Source organism: Perna viridis, chromosome 2 (genome assembly GCF_037379345.1).
Source record: "Perna viridis isolate PV_CMFRI_1.1 ecotype Kerala chromosome 2, ASM3737934v1, whole genome shotgun sequence".
NCBI lineage: Eukaryota > Metazoa > Mollusca > Bivalvia > Mytilida > Mytilidae > Perna > Perna viridis.
Window position 1 is genome coordinate 60,367,121 of NC_142446.1, and position 25,416 is coordinate 60,392,536.

At 33.9% G+C, this 25,416-nt stretch overlaps 1 protein-coding gene and 1 long non-coding RNA gene across 3 annotated transcripts; both read right to left on the reverse strand.

The window, feature by feature from the left end:
• Positions 1 to 4,680: 4,680 nt before the first annotated feature.
• On the reverse strand, positions 4,681 to 15,061 carry LOC148626310 (uncharacterized). Its single transcript, XM_088571095.1, has 6 exons — positions 14,992 to 15,061; positions 14,572 to 14,614; positions 11,243 to 11,273; positions 10,061 to 10,231; positions 7,448 to 7,657; positions 4,681 to 6,957 (listed from the first exon to the last, which is right to left on the reverse strand). The coding sequence occupies exons 1-6, from the start codon at positions 15,059 to 15,061 to the stop codon at positions 6,787 to 6,789; spliced, it is 696 nt and encodes a 231-aa protein (XP_088427221.1). The 3' UTR covers positions 4,681 to 6,786.
• LOC148626311 (uncharacterized) lies at positions 10,231 to 24,765 on the reverse strand. 2 transcript variants are annotated; one of them, XR_015920030.1, is made up of 6 exons: positions 24,401 to 24,765; positions 23,467 to 23,677; positions 22,320 to 22,480; positions 16,927 to 17,023; positions 14,992 to 15,178; positions 10,231 to 10,387 (listed from the first exon to the last, which is right to left on the reverse strand). It is a non-coding gene; the product is annotated as an uncharacterized LOC148626311 (long non-coding RNA). The 2 variants fall into 2 exon arrangements; XR_015920031.1 differs by lacking the exon at positions 23,467 to 23,677.
• Positions 24,766 to 25,416: the final 651 nt, after the last annotated feature.

A 25,416-nucleotide genomic window follows, 5' to 3' on the forward strand; every position in this document is an offset into this window, starting at 1 on the left:
TCAAGTGAGTTTCTTGAAGAAAAAATGCGATGGGAAGGAATGATTGAATTATAAGAGTTATCTCTAGAAAATTAATGTTAAAATCTCAGCAATTCCATTGTATAATTTTGTTCATAGCGTGCGTTTTCATGTAGAAGGTAAAGGAATGAGCTTTTTAGCACTTTTTGGTCCAGTAACCGGTGATTGTGATTTTGGACGACGAGAATGTAATGGACTAACTAATTCCATCTCACTGTCGCTATCACTTAAACTTTCAAATCAGTTTTGAGTTTTTGTTGGACTGGGTCCTCGGTCGACCCCATTGGTAGGTCGGGTGGTGCTCGGTGGTTTCACTGCCGACTTCGACCCTGATCCACTAGGGACCCTGTTTCCCACTTTCTGCTTGTTGTTCTGAGGGGTAACAGTCGAGCTTCTATTAGGAGCTCTCACGCGGGACAGCTTATTGCATCCACGCCGCCAGATGTGTTGGTACTATTTTGTTTACGACCGCAAAAATTTGCGGTCGTATAATGGTATCACAATGTCCGTAGTCGTCGTTGTCGTCGTCCGTCTGTAGACACATGGTTTCCGGACACTTTGCTCTATTGTTATGAAATTTTAACGTAAGGTTGAGAATCATGAAATACAGCTTGGGATTGTTTTTGGAGTTTCTGGCCTTTTCCGTTTCTGAAAAAGGAGCCAAATTAGTGTTTTCCATTAAATTTGATGTAGAGAATATATTATTTGTCCAATTTTGATAGGATTTTTTTTCAAAATGTTTCGTATGAAACTGTGCATCTGAATAACAACAGATTTTACACACCTTTTACCGTTTTCGAACTACATGTATAAGAGGTCAAAGTGGGGCCACGCCCAAAAAATTTTACTTTTTTGTTTCTGGTCCGATTTTGACGGGGTTTGTTTCTGTGGATTCCTTATCAAATTCCCTACATCCAATTTTAATCGGATTTGAAATAGGTTTTATGGTTTCGATCCGAGCTATAAGGGGCCAAAATGGTCAATCTTTAATTACTCATATTTGTTGAATTTTTCATCCGATTTTGTTGTTTTTTTTCCAAAGTGTTCCTTATGAAATTCTGCATCTGTTTGATTGCAAGCAGTTTTTTTGTATTATTTACCGTTTCTGGGCTATAAGGCGCCTAAGTGGGGTCAACGCCCAAAAATCTAACTTTTTTGTTTCTTGTCCGATTTTGATGGGGTTTGTTTCTATGGATTCCTTATGAAATTTCCATATTAATTATTACCATCAGGTTTGTGCTATTTCTTGTGGATTCAGAACATTAAAGACTAAAATTGTGTATTAAAGGATATTTCGTAAGTGGTTATTTAATTAAGTACTTTAAAGTGTCCAGTACATCACTGTGTCAGGCATGTTACTATGTCCAACACATTATTGTATCCAGAATATCATTGTGTCCATGCTTTCTCAAACTTCACTTGTTCGACCACTACGGTTGTATCATGCTGCGCCCATCGTAGCTCTTTATTGTTTTTTATCACTTTGTTTTTTTTTTTGGACGAGTAATTTTTTAGAAGATTGTGAAGAATTTTGCTTACGGTTTGTAATCATTTTTCCAGAAGGGACAACTAGAACAGAAAACCTAGATAGTTTATCTGTATCCAAAGGCCAGGTATACATAGTTTGCGTTTCAGTGCTGCAAAAAGAGCGTTTAGCGACACTTGCATAAGATTTTGGACCTGTCGAAATATCATTCGAGACAATACGACCGGAGCTTAATAAAATTTTCTCCTCTGAAACCAGTTAACCAATTTAAATCATGGATGGTCATGATGACTTTCAGAGCGCTGTGACCTGACCTGCATCCAAGATGGCCATAATCAGTGGATAATTCATTATGCAGACATTTCTAAAAGGGCTTATTTAAGTCAGGTGAGCGATACAGGCTCACCTGAGCGTCTAATTATTATCTATACAGATAAAAGAATGGTTTTCAATATCCCCAACTGACCCAGTTTTGATGGTCAAAGGATCACGACTCCCACACAAATTATCAAATATCGCTGATTTTTGAAACTGTACAAAGTTTTAGTGGTAGTAACCTTTGGAATAAATTTCATAGGAATCTGTTGAGAATTGTAGATATGAGAGTGTGGGATTGATTGGAAAATGGACGGACGCCCGGTATTTCTATGTCCGCAGTCACGTTGCGCAGGAGACAAAAATGACGATGATGTGTGAATACAAAATTACACTAGAGGCTCAGGTGAGCCTGTATCGATCACCTGACTTAAACAGGCCTATTTAGATATCTCTGCATGATGAATTGAAAACTAATGATGGCCATCTTGGAAGCAGATTGGTTCACTTTGAAAGTCATCATGACCACCTAAGTGTAAAATTGGCTTACTAACACACCTAGTTACTGAGGAACAAAAATCTCAATATTTTTCCCATAGGGTCCTAGTTAAAACTATGTCTACTGATGGTGGCCAACTTGAATTTGCCGCGGGGTTTCTGACCAGAAGACCTTAAACATTTTTCCATAGGGACCTATGTTAAAACTATGTCCACCGATGGCGGCCGTCTTCATTTTCCGATCGACATAAAAAAAACATACTTTTGTAGAGGACCTTCCAGTGAACACGCATGCAACAAATCAATTCAATTGGCCTGGTGGTTTCTGAAAAGAAGAGCTTCAAAGGTTTAACACAATTGGAACAAAATGTCTGCCCTTGGCGGCCATGTTGATTTTCCGATCGATACGAAAAACATAACTATTGTAGAACACTATCTACTGAACATCCATGCCAAGTTTCGTTAACATTGATCAAGTTGTTTCAGAGGAGATCAAAATGTGAACAGCTAATGATGGACGACGACGGACGCTCATGGGTAGCAAAACCTCACATGACCCTTTGGTTTAGGGTGAGCTAAAAATGACAACCAGAACTGACGGACGCTCAGTGGTAGCAATAGACCTTGGGTCAGGTGGGCTGAAAACAGTATGTTCAGATAATATTTGTAACAAGAGGCTCCAAGGAGCCTGAACCGCTCACCTGGAATATAAGCCTTGTAAATATATTCACTCGGAACATTTCTGCAATTAAAAGTTTCTTTCTATCTGCAACAGTTGCCAAAAAAACAAAAAAACAAAAAACAAAAAACAAAAAAACCAATAAAATTTGTGAAAAATGGTTATTAAAGGACAACAACTCCTAGACATCATTGGACCATTTCGGTCTTATTATCTTTTTTTAGATCTAATATTGTTAAACATTTTGCAATTTAAAGTTTCTTTCTAAATATTATAGTTTTTGAAATAATAGCCAAAAAATAGAAAAAATTGTGAAAACTTGTCAATAAAGGGCAATAACTCCTATAAGACATCATCAGACGATTTTGGCCATATTGACTTTTTTGTAGATCTAATATTGGTGAACATTCTAGCAATTTAAAGTTTCTTTTTTTCTATTATAGTTTCTGAAATAATAGCCAAAAAAAAAAAAAAAAAAACGAAAAATTTGTGAAAAATCATTTATTAAGGGCAATAACTCCTATAAGACATCGTCTGACGGCTTTGATCACAATAGACCAAAGGTAGATCTCATCATTCTGATCATTGTCCTTGTCAGATTTTCTCTATCTTGAATGGTTTTTGAGATACAAGTCAATTTTGTGTTTTAGTCCTGGCGGCCATGTTTTTTCATCGGCAAAATAATCGACACAAAATTTTGAAAAGGATGATTGTGGTAAAGTTTGGTAATGATTGGCCTTGTACTTTTTGAGAAGATTATTTAAAAAGTTTACGGACGGACGACGGACGGACGCCAAGTGATGACAATAGCTCACCTGGACCTTTGGTCCAGGTGAGGTCCAGGTGAGCTAAAATTAGAAATCGTGTCTGTAAGACACGGATGCCCCGCCATAAAATACACATAAACCCGAAACTTAACCAGAGTGGTTAAAGTGTAAAATGTAGGTCATGATGACCTAATTATTTTATGACTGCTCAGTACTATCCAAGACACATTTACTGATAAAGTTTCTATGCTTAGTTCTAAAGAAATGAAGTTTAACGCAAAACTTAACCACACTCTATCAAACATAAAATGTAGGTCATAATGACCCAATTATTGTATAACTACTTAGTACTATCCATGACACATCTGCTGATGAAGTTTCATTGATATACTATGCATATTTCCAAAGAAATAGACTTCAATGCAAAACTTAACTTGATAGTTCAGATGTACATACGAACAGAAAAGGGTAACACTATATGCCCCTCCACATTCGTGAACGGAGCAAAAAATTACATACAGGCAGACAATGGATGCAATGTGATAGCAATAGTTCCCCAACAATTAGGTCATTTGAGATAATATTATGTTGTGGTACCAGATTGTTACTATATGTCATGTGACCTTGACCTTTGAAAGGATGGCCTTACACAAATCAGCTTCTAGCCATCAGACATATAGCTATTTACCCAAGTTTATTTGAACTCTCTGAGTTGTTTAGAAACCATTTATTTTGGAAAACTATCAAGCCCAAAAGGAATAAGGGAATTTAACTTCCTTGTGAATAAGCTAAAATTCCATATGATTACTGTGCCCTATCGGAACAAATTGTCCTAATCATAAACTGTAGGGCAAGACATAAGCTATTTCAAATTGAAAATAATATCTTTATTAAAAAATTACAAAGTCTTATGGTTGTTTCAGCAAAACATATATGGGACAGGGGGAGGAACTTTAATTTGCTATCAAGGATCTAGATTTGCCTTTTTGGTTGGTTACCTAAATTTTCAAGTACCTTTGCAATGTATGTTTTGCTAAAACAGCCCTTATCATTACAGTGTTTAGAAAATTGTAAACTTGACCTTTTGCCACTGAGTGTCCATATATTTCTCTACAATATATTTATCAGAAGGTTCAATAGAGGCGTGCACATATTTTAAGTTTGCACAATATATCATCATTACCTTGATGTGCTTCAATTTAAATAAAATTTTAAAGGCATCAAAACTCTCTAGTTTGTCTGTATCACTTGAACAATGACATTTGGTGATACAAGAGTAAATGATATATACAAGTACTTGAGATTTTCTAAGAATTTGATGTTTTGAATCTGGTTATTGTCAATACCCGTACTTGACAAATCTAATGTGTTTATACTTTTATTAGACATTTTTGATAAAAATGATAAATCATTTAAAGGAGTTTCTGCTAACTGTAAGGTATTCAATATTGTTGCATCTGATAATCTTGAGATCATCCAATTAAACTTATTTATTGGAATAATGACATTCTGAAAAGAAAACTGCATACATTTGATCCATCTCACATTTATCAAGATAAGTTTAAGAACGGTTTCATCAATGTCGTAGTAGTCTTCAAATTCCACCACCCTATATAAGCACATGATTATCTTATAGAAGGACGAGTGAACTTTTGAGAAAACAGTCAATAATTCATCCACTGGAATATGTTTCATTATATGCACTAATACTTTTTCCGCTGGCAAATGCAAAAGATACCCTAAAAAGAAGTAATAAATGTCATGAAAGTTCAAACAAATTTAACTGTTTGAAATTTTCAGCAATTGGATAAGACAACATGTGAACACCATTCCTTTATTTAAAATAAAGGATATGGCATAATATTATGTAGACAAAAACTTTTTTGATCACTTGGGGGCAACAAAAATTCAAAGCAACAACTATGTAAACTTGTTTACAAATTGAATAAGACTTTCTTAAGTTATTTCACAATGGACAAAGTGATATTTATAAAACAAACTGTCTTAAAAAGGTTATTGCATAAAATATAATAAAATCAATAGTAACATTTTCCAAGCCATCAAAATTAATGACCTCCACTGATCACTTATGAAATAAAACAGCTAAAATCCAAAACTACATATGCATAATCACTGGTTACTGACCATTAACTCAATGTCAATTAAACATCAATTAAACAAGTGAGCTAAAAAGTAAAAGTACATTAATACACAGAATTCTTTAAATGGAGGATCTCTTCTAAGCATAACTTGCTTTTGTTCATGATAAAAAATGAATGAAAAATTCTTTCACACTTTATTTGTGCAATGTGATTGTCAAATGTGAGATAACATTTTGACTTGAACCAAATTGCACATGCTTAATCAATGTCCCAATGGTTACTGACCATTAACTCAATGTCAATTAAAATCATAAACAGGTGAGCTTAAAAGTAAAATTATGTTAATACAAAGAATTCTTTAAATTGAGAATCTCTTCTCAGCATAACTTGCTTCTGTTAATGATCAAAAATGAATGTAACATTTCTACACATTATTTGTGCAATGTGATTGTAAATTGTAAGATAATCTTTGGACTTTAACCAAAGTAAACTCTTTTAACTTGGTCTATTCTTGATCTACATCTTGGACAGTCAATTTTGTTCAACTCCAAATGCATACCACATGGCAAGCAGAAGGCGTTATAACAAGGATCCAGTACAGCATTGATTTCCCTGTCATAACAGACTGAACATAGATTATTACCACTTGAGTTCTGGTTGGTCGTTCCACTTGTTCCAGGGTTGTTCATACCAGTTGTGATAAGGTTGCTTGTTCCACTGATTTCAGGGTTGTTCATCTCAGTTATGATGAGGTTGCTTGTTCCACTATTGTTCATACCAGTTGAGATTGGGTTGTTTATTCCACTAGTTCCAGGGTTGTTCATACCAGTTGTAATCAGGTTGCTTGTTCCACTTGTTCCAGTGTTGTTCAGACCAGTTGTGATAAGGTTGCTTGTTCCACTGATTTCAGGGTTGTTCATATCAGTTATGATGAAGTTGCGTGTTCCACTTGTTCCAGGGTTGTTCATACCAGTTGAGATTGGGTTGTTTATTCCACTTGTTCCAGTTGTTCATACCAGTTGAGATTGGATTGTTTATTCCACTTGTACAAGGGCTGTTTAAAAAGGTTCCAGGTGTGCTGGGATGGTGTACCTGAAAAATAATTTATCAGTATAGGTGAGCTTACAAAACACTTTCTAAGTCATAAAGGACCATAACTCTTGGACAAATTTGTGGATCGTTGAAAAAAATATAAAAATAAGATGCACATCTTCACATCATGATAATTAAGTGTGACAAGTTTTATTTCAATCCCATGGAAGGTGTGGAAGAATTTCCACTCGCAATTTTTTTTGACCCACTATCACAACCTTAATGGTTCTTTTTACTCTCCATAATGGCCATGATATACCCAACTTCCGATCTTGACCCCAGACTTTCTGTCAGGTGAGCTAAAAATGAAATTTAAGTGATTTTTTTACCTAGAGCTAATTTCAAGCAAGAACCCTTCTATTAGAAAAGACAACTCATGTTATTGTGAGGTAACTTTGTTTTATGGAAAGACAAAATTCTGATCTTGCAGGCCTTATAAGTCCATCTAGATTTCTATTATCATTCCTCACTTTGCCTATAGACTGCTTACATTACAAGAGGGGTCTGTACTATAAGCTGATGCAAGGAAATCAGTATTGATGGATGTTGTTGGCGTCCCTAGATTGATCCATCGTTTAGATTCTGGCCTGGATTTTGGAGTATCAGTCTGTGTAGCAGCTCTTGGAGCAGGTGATGATAATTTGGGTAGAAAATCACTTTGTTCACTATCAGAACTTGATTGACTTTCAATAGAAGGTTCCTGAAATGATGAAATTACAACATTTAAATTCAGTAAACATGAAACATTAGACTCAATACCTGTTAAGATATAGAATTTATGGTAACACTTCTAATATCTTTATTTAAGAAGATTTTTCAAAGCCTTGTCCATTTCTATATATAAATAAAAGCAGCAAAAATAATGAAATAACAGATACTTGAGATTTATAAAAAAGTATGATAAACTAATCGTATTGGGATAAATGAATATCGATTAATCGGTAATGTCTGTATGAAACACGCCTGGAAAACTTGCAAGTCTCAATTTTAGCCTAACAGATAATTGAACATAAATTCTAACAATCCAAGAATGTCATGTAATGTTAAATACATATAAGGACCGGTACTTGGCTATATAGTCTAAATATAGCTTAGCATAACATGGAAGAAATCTTTTTAACAATGCCTACTTCCCATTCTAGATAGTCTTCGAGTATTAAACTGTAGGCTCCCTGTGGAGCCCGTAATTTTCATTTGGTTAACAGTTAACAGTTCCCAAAACAAAGCTGGCATTTCAACAATCGATCAAAGTTTGGCATTGAATAAGCAATATTTTGAAATAAATTTCCAAAAGTGTATGATGTTAAACTAAGTTTGGCAGTGGCAACATTCTAGGCTTTAAGGCAGGGCCATCTGGTACATTTCTGCAGGGACCAAGTGATCATTCAACAAAAGTTTGGTTTGATTACAACCCTATGTACACTAAGTATGGCTTTGGCCACCATCTTATCAGTTACCATTCTGGAAAAGACCAAACCAGTGAAAAGTCCCTTAATATTTGGTTACAACTGAGAAAGTGGTTCTAGACAAGAAGCTTTTTATATAAATTTCCAAAGGGTCCTATGTTAAACTAAGTCCAGTAGTGGCAGCCATCTTGGTTTGCGAGCTGGGTTAATTGATATAATTCTGAAAGAGGATCACCCAAGGACCATTCTATCAAACTTTTGTTGCAATTGAGCAAGAGGTTGCAGACAATAAGATTTTTAAATGATTTCCCACAGAGTCCTGTTAGTTCGGCTGTGGCAGCCATCTTGGTTAGCAGCCAGGGTCATCGGATACAATTCTGAAAGAGGATCATAATCTACCAAAGTTTGTTTGAAATTGGCTCTGCGATTTCAGAGGAAAGGATTTTTGTTATTACCACCCCCCTTTTTCTATTTTTAGTAACGGCAGCCATATTGGATGCCAATCAGGGCCCAGGATATATAAATTTTTAAGAGGACTACCCAAGGACCATTCTACCAATATTTCGTGAAAATTGACACACTGCGGTTTCAGAAGAAGATTAAAATGTGAATTATGGACAGACAGACAATGGATACTAGTTAAGTGATGACAATAGTTCACATGACCTTTAGGCCAGATGAGTTAATATTGTTCACCTGGTTGTTTATACACCTTGCTATGTGTAATAAAGGTGTAATTTAAACCATTTTTTCTTTAATTTTTAGTTGATATCATTGAAATAACAAACATTAGTTAACTAGAATCAAAAAAGTTTTTTGAATATGCAAAAATAATGCAAACAGGCAAAATTTTCACAGTTGTACCAGTATTAAATAATTTTGTGACCAAAATTGTGCCATCTCCGATTTTTCTCAAAACTTTAGAAAAGATCTCAATACAGTTATCCTTTATTTGACTGAAGTATTTTAATTTTAGTCCAACATTTATTACTAACAGTTATCAACTTAGTTACTGGTGCAAAAATAAAACAAAGCGGTGTGTTCGAATAGGTATAAACATGCGCACCTGCTGTCTTTTTATTTGTACACATTAAGAAGTATATATGAATACTCTAAAGGTAATTTGTCATAATCTGCCATTGATTATACAAAGTTATAGGAGTGACATTTTAGAATTTACAAGGCATGTCGAATGGTCTCCAAACTAATTGTAAATGGGGAACCCTGCATATAAATAGATATTTGTGTTAGGAGAATTTAATAATTTTCAATAAGTAATTTTAAGACAAAAATTTGCGTCATCTTCAGATTTTGACAAAATCTTTTTAAAGAGTAATCAAGGGAACCAAGGTTATAGCGGTATTCAAAAGAATGTAATCCAGGGACAAAGACCAGACATGGAAAACAGACATACACAATAAAGAACATAAAGTAACTAAAATCATACATACAAAGTAACAAAAGTAAATGAGCAACTCGGACTCCACTAAAAACTGGAAGCATGGACCAGGTGCACCGGTAGGGTAAGCGTCCTCTGCTTTCTAGAAAAATAAATAATTGAACAATATTCTCTAAATTAAAAAGGAGGAATCTATAGCCAAAATCAAAATCCGAATGGAGTATATAAAACACCCTTTACAATGACAGTTTCTGAATAGTGCTGCTGCGAGACTAATACACAATTATATATACTTCACCTTTTCTTTTGTGAACAGATAAATGTGTGGCTTTTCTTTACCAATATATTCCACGGTTGGAAAGTCTAATTGTTCCCCAGAATATGCACCAATGTATGCCTCCAGCTTACTGATGCAGCCTTTGTAATTTCTTCCATTAGGAAAAAAGATTCTTTTAACTTCATCTAATATCTAGTCTTGGCTTAGATCCTTGCTTAATTTAACAGGTCTAGGACCACTATGGGGGGACTTTTTAATATTTGTTTGTAGGATGTATTTAGATTGAGTATAAAAGTAGTGTTGCCAGCCAACGATGCAAGTCTTGGTAGGGTAGGTTCTCTTCTGTTTCTGAAAGTAAAAAGAGCAATTAACTATGTATCTGTGACCTACTACTCACTCAGTTTACCCCAAGTATTTGTAAACTGCTCATATGTTAAAGAAATACAATGAGTCTCTAGACATGAAGTAGATATATGACAGACCATCAAGTTCTTCAGGGTCATTCAATCAAGAAAACTAGGTCAAGGATTAATGACACATGTCAGACTGACAAGTACTAGTATACATGAATTTCCTATTGGTGCATTTTCAAGGTAATTTATGTCACAAAACAAACTTTTTGAGGTCATGATGTAAACTGGCACAATTCATTAACAAACAAGAAATGAAGTATGCCCCAACCTCTTTCTCCCCTGCAATCGATACTTATAGTTATGGACAAAGTTGTTTTGTTATGCACAATTTTTTTTAAATTAAGTGTGTCTGTAAGACACAACTGATGCCCCCACCTGACCATAAGAAATCCTAACTAATCAAAAGGTATTCAGCTAGTACAACAAAGTTCACACCTGTCATTTTGAGAATATTTGTAAGAGTTTAAAATCCCATAAAAATTTACACCTCAAAATTATGTGTATAAACATCCTACAAAATATTAAGACTATATCCCTTAAACTGTTAAAGGACAGACAAACCATTTTTCCTTAATATAGCTTGTATGGATAAACTACGAAGTCCAACTACCTGTAATTTTGAGAATTCTTGAGAAAAATCTTAATGCCAGGCACAAATGTAAGCTAAAATTTGTTCCTATTAAAAAGATTCCTCCAGAACAAATTTAATGTGAAATATGTTCTTCTTGCACTTTTTTCACAGCAGTATTGTTAATCAAGGGATATTTAAGTACACTAAAAGTACTCATACCTGAGTTTTAAACTGTTGATTATTATGGATCCTGAAGAGTATAACATGTATCCTAAAGATACAGAGTATAACATGTATCCTAAAGATACTGTTTTAGCAGAGAAAACACAGAATACGGAAACTTGTTTCAAAATTCATTGTAAATAATAATGAAATGCTTAATATTGAAAAGGACAAAATTAGTGGGCAAATGATGCAGAGACTTCTTGTTACAAAAGAAAAAAATGAGTTGTATATTAAAAATTTAAACTATTTCATGATCTTGTTTTTTATGTCTCCAAAGACATCAACTGCTAATCCAAATATTTATAAATTATTTAAACACATATATTATGTGAATTTAAAAGTACACTTTCAAACTGATATAAAATTCGTGGAATATTCTATTCAAAATGATTAATTTTTTCATTGAAAAGTGGATTGCCTTGTCTTGTAAGAATATCAGAAATCAGAAATACATGCACGTTCCTCCAGAACTTATGTCACAGTAAATTTGTTCCATTTTAAACATTTTACATGATTAAAAAAGTTCCAGGAACTAATTTCATTGTAAAATTTGTTCCACTAGCGTGGAACTAATTTTATGCAAGTGGAACTAATTTACAAGTGTAATTAGTTCCTAGAACCTTTTCCCCATGTAAAATGTTTCAAAAGAACAAATTTACTAGGACATAAGTTCTGGAGGAACATATTTCATGAGGGAACTTGTTTTTTGTTACACATGCACACCTCAACAATGTATATAAGGCACGGACCATTCGATATTCTGGGTGGGGGGGTGCGGGGGTAGGGGGCTGAGATTTTACCTTGAGCCAGATAATTTTTTTTCCGCTACAAACAATGCAAGAAAATTGTCGGAATATTTCTTTTTATTTGATTGCCAAAACTGGTCAAATTATTTTTTTCAACCAAGGTGCTAGTAACAAATTTTGTTTTTACAAAAAATCTGGGCCAGGAAAGTTTTTGAAAAAAATCACACACCCCCTCCCCCCGAAAATCAAATCGTCCATGCCTAAGCACCATACAAAATATTAAAGCTGTATTTCTAAAGCTGTAAGAGGAGTTCAACAGACAAACCATGTTCCCTTAATGCAACTTGTATGTCCAACTACCTGTAATTTTGAGAATTTCGGAGAAAAATCTTAATCCAAGGCACACCTCCACAATGTGTACTAGAAACTGGTGTTCTGCCTTAATATATGCCCAACATGATGACAAAGGAGAAAATGATTCCTAATAACTGCCACCACAAGGAGTTTTAAATTAGACGGTTGATCTTATTAATAGCAATTATGGACAATTTCCGAAAAATGTTGAAAAGTTAATATATTGTATAGAAATTGTGTGAAATTAAACCCCTGCCAATATGCAATATGTAATCTAAATTGTCCAAAAAGAAATTGCTCATCACAGTCACATCTCCATAATGTAATCTAGCAACCCATTCAATTTTATCAAAATCCTGCGAGTGGTTTAGAAGAAGTTGCGGACAATGCCATTGACCCATATATTGCCAAAAAATGACTAAGTTCAAACATCCATATCTTCCACATAAATTGTCGGTAATAAAATTCCTTACCACATGCACATCTCCATTATGTAATTTAACAATCTATGAAGTTTTATCAAAATCCTTCAAATTATTTAATTGGAGTTGCGGACAACGCATTGACCCATATATTCATGATATTGGTGAAAAACAACTAAGTCCAAACACCATATCGTAGATATAAATTGTCGAAAATTAAATTCTTCACCATATGCACATCTCCTTTATGTAATCTAACAATTGACAAAGTTTTATCAAAACCCCTCAGATCGTTTAGGAGGAGTTGCGGACAACTCAATGACCCATATATTTGTAAAAAACAACCAAGTCCAAACATCCATATAAATTGTCAAAAATGAAATTCCTGACTGCATGCACATCTCCATTTATGTATTCCAACAATCCACCAAGTTTTATCAAAATCCTGCATGTCGTTTAGGAGGAGTTGTGGACAATCTGTTATGGATAGACATGATGAAACCTATATACCCCCAAACATCGTTTGCGAGGGTATAATAACCATCCTACAAAATATTACAGTTGTATCTCTAAACTAAAGCTGTATGTCAGGAGTTCGGCAGACAACCATGTATGCATATGTATTCGGATGAATGGACGGGAAAACGAACGAACGGACAGGGTTAAATTAATATGCCCTGACTAAATTCATGGAGGCATAAAAAGAATAGGGGTGCTTTCTTTTATGCAGGTTCAACTGTTTTGTACCAAAACCCTGGTACCCTTCGTCCGTTTGCTCATCATTGGAAGGGGACCAGTAAATACCAATTTTTGTAATTCCAACCAGATCATGGAAAAGACCCTGGGAAAGTCATGTACCAAATATTGAAAGCCTATCACTTATACTTCACGAGATATGGACTTGAGCATAAAACTTGATGGCAACATTAACAGTGCCATTGGCGCCACTGGTAAAACGATACCTACAGGTGTATGTCTCGCTTTTGTTTCGCAGGTGAGACAAAAACTGGTAGCAAAAATATCCAAGTCATCCATGAAAACAAGGTCAAGGTTTAGTGACTTGTCAGACTGGGCACATCCTAAGGGGTCTATTAACCATACATGTACATCGTGACTTTTCCACTTTCTGAGAGAAACTGAACTACTCACAAAAACTAGAGGTAAAATTAGCAGTCTTCGAACAATGGAAATGAATTCAAGGTCAAAGCAATCAAAAATGCATTCAAATTCAAGAAGTTTTGCCATTTTTTAGTGTCAAATCAAGAAGATTTTTATCTACCTTAATTCAGTGACAATATGTAAAGAAATTGTGTCTTTGGGCTTATTTAAAACATCAAGCGCAATAAACATGAATCACTAAAATCTTCAGCCTCACAGTGAAAGAATTTATGTTGTTTGTAATATAAATAAAAGTTCTATGTCTATGTGGAGTAATTCATGCAACTATTCAACGATAATGGATACTCAAGATGGACAGTCTCTGATTGATTTGTCCAGATGTGATCAATGACAGATATATAGCAGAATTTTTGTTGCTTTTGGGACAAATTAGTAATCAACATGAATATATTGTCTTAGGAATTTAGGCACTAAGGGGACGACAATTTGATTCTGAGGGAGGGGGGATCCTGGCAGTTTTTTTTTAAATTAAATAATCTGGCCTGATCCCAAAGAAAATAAATAAATGATTTAGCGTTTTTCCAGATTCAACATTGCTATAGCATAAGGTAAATAATATGTCCGGAGGTTTGATGAATGAAATATTTCTGGCCTGCAAAAAGTTAAAAATAAATAGTCTGACCCATCATAAACTGCCAGCCTCCTCAGAATCGAATTGTCATCCCCTAAAATATATGGCAAGAAAAAGTCTAAAATACTAAATAAAGTATGAAATGAATGATAGTTCAAAATAGTATAACTACTTTTAAAACTAGAGGCTCCAAGGAGCCAAAGAGCTTGTACAAAGTCAGGAACTTGACAGTCAGTAACACATTATTTCCTTTTTTTCACTCACCTGTTTAAATGGTTCAAAGTGAATTTCGATCATTATTCGAAGAGAGATAATTCTTAAATCAGAAATATTATAATTTTGACCTGACTGAGGTCCAGAAAAGATAATTTTCTTACTTTCATTAATGAATTACGGGAGGGACATCCATGGCTTACAGACAAAATTTCTAGTTTAACTAACAGTTGGGATATTTCAAAGCTTTTAACTTACCTTCATCAGTGTTAGTGCCACTACTGGCATCAGAAGCACTAGTCCACCTCTCCCCAACTTGCAAAGCCATTAGCTTGCAGTTATCAGGGAGTGTTCGGAAGTAGTCTTCCTCTATTTCTGTTCCATCTTATTACTCTTTCTTCCAATACGATACACTGGACCCTTTGGTATCCAAATTTGTCACAAACTGTGAAAATATGAAAAAGAAAAAACCAAAAGGTCAGCTAGTAGCACATCAGCATATGTCCGTATCCAAAACTTTTACACTAAAGGAGTAGGGGCTTTAAGTCCTATATATGGCAACATACTGAGAGAAAAAAATTATTTGTGCAATCAGATATTGACATGTACTTCATAAAGTAACTAAAATGTGTAACTTATTTTTATAACAATCATAAGTATTCCAAAATATTGTATGTACACTTCAGTCTGACATCTCATTCCCAGTGAATTTTGCAGATTTCTGACCAAATTTCAAGTGGTTTTCTGTAGAAGAAAACCTATGTGTCCACAGATAGAGGAAGCCGCCGACGACTACATGGATATAACATAATAGGACCAAGGTTGAATAAAAAAAAATGACAACACCGAAATTCATACTTGATTTATGTTTGGTATTAATAAGCTAATTCATTTTTTTTTGTATAAAATACATGTAGCTGCATGGAATGTGTAAGACAATATAAAATTCTTTAACATCACTAGTTCAGATGACCCTGAACTTTGACACAATAGTACTTGGGAGCATGGGAATTGATAAGAGGGCCCCAGCATCGTCAAAGCTTTTGCAAAAAATTCTGAAGGCTCTTACTGTTCTTAATTTTATCTTTAAATAATTTCTTGTTATAAAACTTTGCAGCAGGAACATATTTTTTCTGTGAAAATCGTGCCAGAACATTTTTCATAGATGTTATGTGAAATTTGTAGCAGAATAAATTTCACAGGAGTGGAACTGTAACCATACCTTCTTTCTGGGTACAGAATGTCTGGATGCATAAATACACTATACTGTATTTCTACCTTGCACTAGTGCCGTCGGAAGAAATACCCTAGGCCTAGTGTATTCATATCCTGGAATATCTAGTGTATTTTAACCAGAATGAAATAATACACTGGTGGAAAGAATTAACAGTTACAGAACAAATTTTCCTATGAAATTTGTTCCAAGAACTTATTTCATATGAAAAAAATTCTTCCGGAACAAATTTTCTGTGAAATACTTTCTATCAGAATAAATTTCACAGCGAAACAATTTTTTTGCTACACATATTAAGACAAGGGTAAACCTTAAAGCAGACTTGCCTTCCCTTTTTGTTAAGGAGATAGTAAGGTACCTATAAAAAAATAGTAAGTTGAGATTAAAAAAAACGTAATGCTCTTTGATTTGTCACAAATGCAATTTTAAGCACAGAAACCACACATGTTCATTGTGAATGGCACATGATATAACCAGGTAATGTTAACATTCTATATCGACTTTGGTTTTATTATCAAAATTTTGACATACAAGAATACATGGAAAGTTCGTTTTTACTTCATTTTTTTTAATACCAGGAATGCAAAAACCACCTATAATATATAGAGCCCCATGAAATGACGGACAAGAACCGAAAATATTTTAAAAATCCACAAATCTGCTGATTCGTAAGGAATTTTGCAACCATCGTAAGGGAATAAGATAGCCTTACAACTCGTGAGCCTTATGCCAAAATCGTATGGGTAGGCAAGTCTGTAAAACCCACATCATCGAATCATGGTGAGTGCACAACTATAGATTTGTAATGTTACAAATCTTAATAGAACTTCTTGAATTTTTTTTCCATTCAAGGACAAATGGCTTTACAAGTTTTGCCACATATGAAATTTAGCAAACCACAGATAATTCTTAACCAAAACAAAAATAATAAAACACAACTACTTAGTATATCAACTTACACAATGTCATGTTTATCAGTTCTTCAAAATTCTTAACCACCAGCCCCTTTCTAATTTCCCTTTTTTGATCACAAATTTTTATGGGTTCCTTTTCATCCTATAAAAGAGATTAAAAAACAATGTAACTAAGACGCTGCAAGGAGCTAAATTGCTCACCTATTTGAATACTTGAAACTGAATTTCAGTAATCAAAAAGTGATCAAAAAGTGTAACTTATTTTCAACCGGAAATCTGACAATTTTGACCTCTGACTTTTACAATAGCTCTTAATAGGCTAATAGGCTATCATTAGTGCAAGTGAAACTTTTGCTCTAGGTCAAACTCTATATTTTCACATTCAAGTTTACAAATCTATCATGAAGGAAAATAAGGGGAAAAATAAAATCTGCAACAGTTTATTAATGGCTTTTGATGCAAATTTTTGAAAAAAAATCACAATATTTTGTAACAAAATTACAATATAAGTAATTCTGAAGAATAATGCAAATTATCATTTTTTTTTTATTAAAACAGACTTCGAAATAAATAACAATTTCTGTAAACTTATCTTTCATTTAGAGAAAAAAATCAATGCATTTTTGCCATTTTAGTAGCTATTTTTTGGTTTCTACTTTCTAAGTTTTTGTTTCTCATGAAAAAAAATCTAACTTGGTCGTGAAAAATACATTTGCTCAGAAGAAACATACATGATACTTTTTTATTCACTGAAAATTTCATAATAATTGCTGTTTTTATTTTTGTGATCTTGATAGGTGATAGTAAAAATGAGGAAATATGGAGTAAATGTCAATCAGACACCAAATCACCAACAATTATGTCACAAACCGAGATTCCCATACAGTCTTCAACATGACCATAGTCACTGTATGTAAATCTATGTATGGCCCAGGGGCGGTTCCAGGATTTTCGAAAGGGGGGCGTAATGAAGGAAAATATACTGTATATTGCCGAGCGGAGCGAGCCTGAAAAAAAATAGGACTATTTTTTTTTTGCCAAAAAAAAAATGACGTTTTTGTACGATTTTGTGCTTTAAATATTAATTTTTTCATTCAAAGGTGGGGGGGGGGCGTACGCCCTCTTTGCCACCCTTTGAACCCGCCGCTGTGGCCCCAGACACAAGTGAAAAAGCGCACCTATCTAGGGGCTATGTCGACTGTATCCCTAAAGTACCAGATATAGGGTCACAAACTAAAACCCTAAATATATAGTATAGTGTCCTATTTCCTATTATTCTTGAAAAATGCCGGATCTGGGATATCTTAATATTTAGGTTTCACCCCTAGTATAGGACTTCATTGTTCATCCGATTTTGCAATTCAAAATTTAGCTGATTTGCCTTCAAAATCCAGTCTTTTACGTATCATTTACACAATTTTTGAATTTTTGTATTATCCCAAGTTATTTGCATGAAATATATTTATGCAGATGTGCAGCAAACATTCAGAGGAGGCTGATTTTATTCACTAAAGACAGTCCGACAAATGACCTCATAACTTTTTTTCAGTGACGTTACAACTGAGCTGTGCTCGTTTTTTTTTTTTTTTTTTTTTTTTTTTTTTGGGGGGGGGGGGCATGCCTATTTCATATTAAATGCTTCACCCTGTTGTTTGTCTCCATCTTTATCGCCATCGGTCCTGATTCAACGTTTAGCGTCACGTGCTATTGAAGCGCGCGCCTGTGACATCATAAAAAGTACTGACGATTGTTTTTCTTATGTGGTCATTTTTCATGAGGCATTTTGCAGTTTTTCGTCTGTTTATTGATGGTTTTACAATAAAGATCGTTTACCTCCTGCAGAGATAAAAGCCTTTCTCGATTCGGTTTTTCGATGCAATATTTTAAGTGTGTATTTTCCCACATTTGTTTGCTTTGATTTTGCCTTTGGCCACGATGTGGGGGAGGGTTTGGATCTAGGAAATCATGTTTAACCCCACCACATGTCTCATGTGCCTGTCCCAAGTGAGGAGTCACTGTCGCTGGTTTGTCTTTGAACGTGTGTATTTATTTGTATTTTGTATGTAATTGTAATAACCTGGAATACTGTTCCTAGTAATAACATTGAGGCAAGATATACTAGTAATTATAGTATTTAGTTTTAAGTATACACGTGTTTTTTAAAGCTCGTCATGAGGAGTAGAGTTCCACCCTAGTTGAAGGCCTTAAGGAGAACTCTAGATTCATCAGTTTTCTCCGTTTTTTTACTTAGATTGATTATGGCCTCCTTGATACTTACCACATATCTTCTCTTTTTTATAATGGTTAAATAATTAGTAAAATTTCTTACATCGATAGTTAAATCCAGCTCCATTTTTTCCTCCATCATTCTCCAAAAAATTCTAGCGTGGGAATGAGTATTTAATTTTCAAATTTCTCACGATCATAATTTTGATATAAAGACTAATGCACTTGAAAAGGTCGGAAAGAAAAGAAATTAACCAGACAAGTCAACAAATGCAAGTCGACTTGTTCCATACGCTTCTCATTTCAACTGAACAAGAGCACTTTATACAAGTTGATTTGGCCTGTTCTCACGCAACAAGTCAACTTAAAAAAAGGCGAAATGTACACTTAATAACTGAACAAGTAAACATCATTAAGTTTACTTCTTCGTTGTTTGTACAAATGCAACAGAACAAGTATACTTGCGACATGTAGACTAGTTTAAAGATGTTGTCATGTTCACATTTTACAAATAGGAAAGTAAAGAAAATAAGTAAACAAGTGAACAAATTTATGTCGACAAGTTGAAATTTAATGCATCTTTCCTACTTGTTTATGTTCACTTGATAACAAAACAATTCGGCAACTCGTGACTAATATACGCTTCCATATAGAAAAGGAAAATCGAGCCATGTACGACATTCTACGTAAATGCAGATTACACAACTTATCTTAGGAATGCCACTTATATTTATTTGACCGAGTTATACGACCTATTCTCTTATACGGTTACAAAGTTTGGGCATTGAACATAATACTGTTTTAGAAATGGTGCATCTAAAATTGTGCAAAATCATAATGCATGTCAAAAAGTCAATCCAAGATTTTATGGTTTACGGGGAACTAGGCAGATATCCATTGGAAATATTAAACTGAGGGTCATTAAGTTTTGGCTTAAAGTAGTTACTGGAAAATCTGAAAAGCTACCTGCGATTTTATTTAACTTCGCTCTTAAAATACGGCGATAGAATATTCAGGATAAAAAGGTTAAATCAATACTGGATGAGTGTGGTTTGTCTTTTGTTTGGAACGAACAACACAAACATAATGAATCTTGGATATTGTTGACAATTAAGCCTTTTAGACCAATTTAAACAGTCGTGGAACTCAATAGTGAAATACACACCTGAATCTCTGAATAATAGATTGTACAAAGAAAATTTTGGAATAGAAAATTATTTCAGAGTTTGAGATGACTAAATAAAATTACTCTCTGTAGATTTAGAACTTTGAAAAATAACCTTCCCATTGGGTGCTGGCAAAATATAAGTAGAGAAAATAGAAAATATTATTTATGTAATTCAGGAAATATTGGGTATGAGTTTCATTATTTGTTTAAGTGCACATCGTTTGATAGTGACAGAAAAAAACCCTTCTCTCAGAAAAAAATGTTAAAAGACCAAGTATTATTAAATCTACGGCTTTGATGAATAGCTCATCACATTCTGTTTTCAACAATTTATGTAAACTTATGCGACAAATAACAAAGATGTTGTCTCCAGGCCAGGGTAGTTCTATAAATTTGTTCTCTGTACTATTATAGTATTATGGTGTTTGAGTAAAAAACTATACATAGCATCTGCACAAACACTACAGCTGGGGTTAACCCCATTTTTATAGTCACAACCTACCATGTCCGCAATACCATCGGCCTCACCACAATCTCAATTCATTTCTATAGTGGAGACGATTATAAAGAATTGAAAGCACATAACATGCACGAAGAAATTGAAAACCATCATCTCATTGGATAAAAATCTCAAATAACGCAGAAGTGAAGCGCCGATTATTTATGATTTGCTTGACAACATAACACACTCTAAGATCAATACGTAAAACCGTATGCGCTTACGGTATATTATCATTATTGTAGCATCTTCTTTAGACTGATACTGGCTGCTGAACGGAAAACAGTCTTAAATCAGAAGAATCGATAAACTTCATAAATAGCGGCAACGATCAAATTAAGCAAAAAGAGTTACGATATACATTCAATATGGTATTGATATGTAACAATAATTTCAAGAAAGGTTTGATACTATCAATGTTATTTAATATTCACTACATTATCTATCGTGTATTCCCGTTTTATTTTCGCGGGCTTTTCGCGCATGAATGAGTTTGTCGTAAAATATAGAAGAAAGTTTGATTATGTATGATTGACTTTGGTTACGTTTTATGTCAAAGTCAATTTCTAAGAAACTATGTACCCTAGGATGATGTAATGAGTTGTGGGAATATATCTTTGGGAGTCTGTCAGCATCAAGATAGATAATCAATGTAAGAAGCATTAATGTAGAACATTCAAAGCTCTACCTTCCTGCAAAATTTCATCAAAATTCATAAAGTTTGATAGATCTGCAGCTCTTAAACTATACAAAATAGATAATCAATACAAGGAGCCATAATGTAGAGCATTGAAAAGTCTACCCACTTGCAAAGTTACATCAAAATCCAAAATGTTTTGAAACATTACAGCCCTTAAAAGTTTTATTTTTTACCGAAAATTATTTACCGTATATATTTAAAAATTTATATCTTTTATAATTTTTAAATAAGAAAAATATAACATTTAAGGACATTCACGTATTCTATTTTAACGCTAAGAGACGAGTAGCTTTTTTGAAAAGCTAATACTTGTTGCAGTTTTTGATTTCACTTTACCTACTTGACCAATTAATAATTCAGGAAACATCCTGAACTCTTCCTTTTCCAAACATGAAATCAAATGGTCTCTGATATATTTTTCTTCGTACTGGATATGAAAACCATAGTAAAACTACTTATACAGAATTCAACCGTATTTGTAATCGCATTTAAACCACGATCAACTGAATTAGATTGTTTATGAATTTCTGGGATTTTGACGAGAAGCCGCGTATTTTGTTACATGTATGAGTAAATCTGAGAAACTGTCAATTTATAAAATAAACTACTAGTATCTAAATCATAACCCTGTTTTTCTTTTTATCTGTTTGGACTGATGTTACCCAATGGTAATTGCCTGTATGGTGCATTTGTGCTGATTTGCTTGACACTTTTTTTCAAATTTTCTGTGCGATGACCACTTTTGTTATTCATTGTCAAACACTAGTTCCAAGCAAGTGTATTAGAAACCCGATTTCTGTAGAAACTGTTTTGTAAAATTTGAATACATGTCTTAACGTTCCTACCCAAGGTATGCTTTGTGTTAAAATGTCTGCCTTGATATGTCTTTCGTTGTAATCCAGTTTCCTATTTTTCATATGTATGTTCGGTTACACACGTGGTAATTCTGGACTGACATATCTATACATATACGTCTTTCATTCAGAGTGTCATCTTCCTGGATTGTCTGTAAATTAAAATGTAGTTTTTTCTTGATACTGGAGTAGATTTGCTTGTTGTTCTCTTCCTACTGTTTTGCTAGCCTAACAAACTTACAAAAATGTACAGTGTATTTCATGAGTACGTCTTTGTTTCAATAACTATTAATAACAGGTAACATACATGTAAGTAAGAGTAGAACAGGTTATTGTAGTGTTCTTAGGTTTTATTCTTTTAATATCTCTATGAGCTGTATTATTTAAGAAAACAGATAAACGTTTCTTTCTCTAAAATAATTCAAATTTATCTGAAATAGCATAGCAAACTTGACAAAAGTGTGCAGTGTATTTCATGAGCGCATCTTTGTTTCAATAACTATTAATAACAGGTAACATACATGTAAGTAACAGTAGAACAGGTTACTTTTCACCTGTTATTGTTAAAACAACATCCCCTCATAACCAGATAGATCATAAAAAGTGGTTTGAAGTGATGAGTTTAAAAGTCATTTCATTTTCAGACGAAAACCTTCTAAATACAGAAAATGGAAAGCTTCCTATGAATACTGCTTTAAGGCTTCTTCCATGTATAAATTTAGATACCTGCTGATTTATAATGATGTATGGACCCCATTTCAAAATCTCTGGATCAATACCTGAATGTTGATTTATCTATGAGCAATTAATGATATATTGCAAAGTAGAAAACAAATTAGATACATGTATTACTATATTACAAAAATCATAATTTCATGTATGAAATCTTGATATTGACACTGTACTGTATATGCCAGTAACTATAGTTAGAGCACATGCACATGTATTTTTGTAGTTTTCAGGGTCAATTTCTTGTTCACAGACATACAAATGTAAACTGCAAATTTTGCTAAGAAATATGACTACACTGTTCTATACTAGCAATAAAAACAGTATACCTATCACCAGTTTTGAAAATTTTTAATTACTGTGTACATACAAAGTATAGTAATAGATAATGTATACCTTCGTCGCTTACCTAGTACATTGTACATGTAAGAATATCCATGAAAATCAGCTCTTAGAAAAGGTCTACTTTTGGTAGCCTTGATATCCAACACATTTTCAATGCACTTGCGTGTCCACAGAATTTCTAACATAACTATGTCTTTCTTGTGTCATGAAAATCCTGTTTCTTACTTTATGATCTGCATTCTAAACAAATGTATCTGGTATATCTTGACAATGTTCTAAAAAAGAACTATATTGATAATCAGTTATGACTTACATGGATATAATATACGTGTACATTGTATTACTATTTCTTTAAATTCCATACTGAAAAGTACATTCCAAAATCTGTATCACATGCAGTATCAACAGGAGACTTCCATATCAACTCAAGGGCCGTATTGGCCTAGGGTGTGATATACAGTAAGAGATATGTCTAGGAGTGATATATGGTATGTGATACAGACAGGTCTAGGGGCGTGATATAGGGTATGCAATAAAGGTCTATGATCGGTGTGGAACATGTACAAGTGTATGTGTAATGTCATGGCTCATGTGTCCACTCGCGTCCCAAGGACATTACATTATTTCACTGGACACCCTTCCTTTTTGATAGTTCAAGATTACCTACTGAATGTGATGAATATGCCACATGACCTCCATTCATCCTAACCGTTGAAACCGAGACATTGTTTATGTCTCTGCTTTGAAATCATAATAATTTAACAATTCTGATTATTTTCTATTTTAAATTCTTCTTTGTTTGCTACATGCATGTACATGTGTGTTTACCATTTTATGTACATGTAGTAATTAACATATATGTACACAGTGCTTGCATTTTATATACAGAAATTAAATTCCTGGGATCAAATTAATCACACATGAAATATTCCAATACAAAGGAGGGGTGCCAACCCCATGCACCCTCCCCTGGATCCGCCACTGTAATCTATACTTACTACACAAAAAATTGCAGCTCCGAAAATCCATCATTAGAAGCTCCCGACATCTTCATTAAAAGGGCCAGCTTAAAAGAAATTAATTGGCAATTCTCAATTGAGCTTTCCTCATTGCGAATGTTCCGGTCAATTTGACAAAATAGCCCAGCTCTCTGCGTCAAAACCTAAATATAATCATTGAAATTTTGCAGTTCTACACATATTATATAGCCTCAATATCGTTACACGCCCCATGTCGTACGTAAAGTAAACATCACATATTTGACATGGAGTATGATCGGCGGCGGAGCGATGTCTTAATGCAAACTTTGCAAGGAGAATAACCCGCGGAGTGTTATTTTTGTAATTATATGTTGAAATGTCTACCCTGGTTACATAATTTGGTTGCCGACGATCTCTAAGTCAAGTTCAGTCTATAAATAGACTTCCTTGACAAAAATCAATAGCAACAGTGGTAAATACATGTAAATTACATTCACAATGAATTCAATCAAGCGTTTCAATATACGATACTAAGTCGCACGACTTTCACCACGTGGCTGGATTAATCAGTAATTCATATTAGGTGAGTACAAAAGTTATGACTACTACAATAATTTGATAAGGTGCTTTATATAATAGCATATTCTTGTATATAGTTTGACATTGCAGTATGATAACATATATTTCATTTTTTCTACTGTTGGATATGTGACATATCTTGTGATGAATTTATTTCTCAACTCTACCACCATAAGGTTTTTGCAGACAAAACAATAATGGAATTCATCCCCCAATGTTTTACGATATTCACAAAGTCTTTCTTGTTATGGGATATTTAACCACCTTCCTGTTTTAATAGGAAATTTTACATTTGAACAACAGAACTTACATATCAGAAATATATTTGCTTTATTGAAGCCTAAGTATGAAAGGCTCAAGACAATGTTCATTTTTGAACGAAATATAAAATCCTCCACGAGAAGAGTTGGACGTATTTGAAAATCATGATTGTATAAATTGGTCAATTAGCTTCT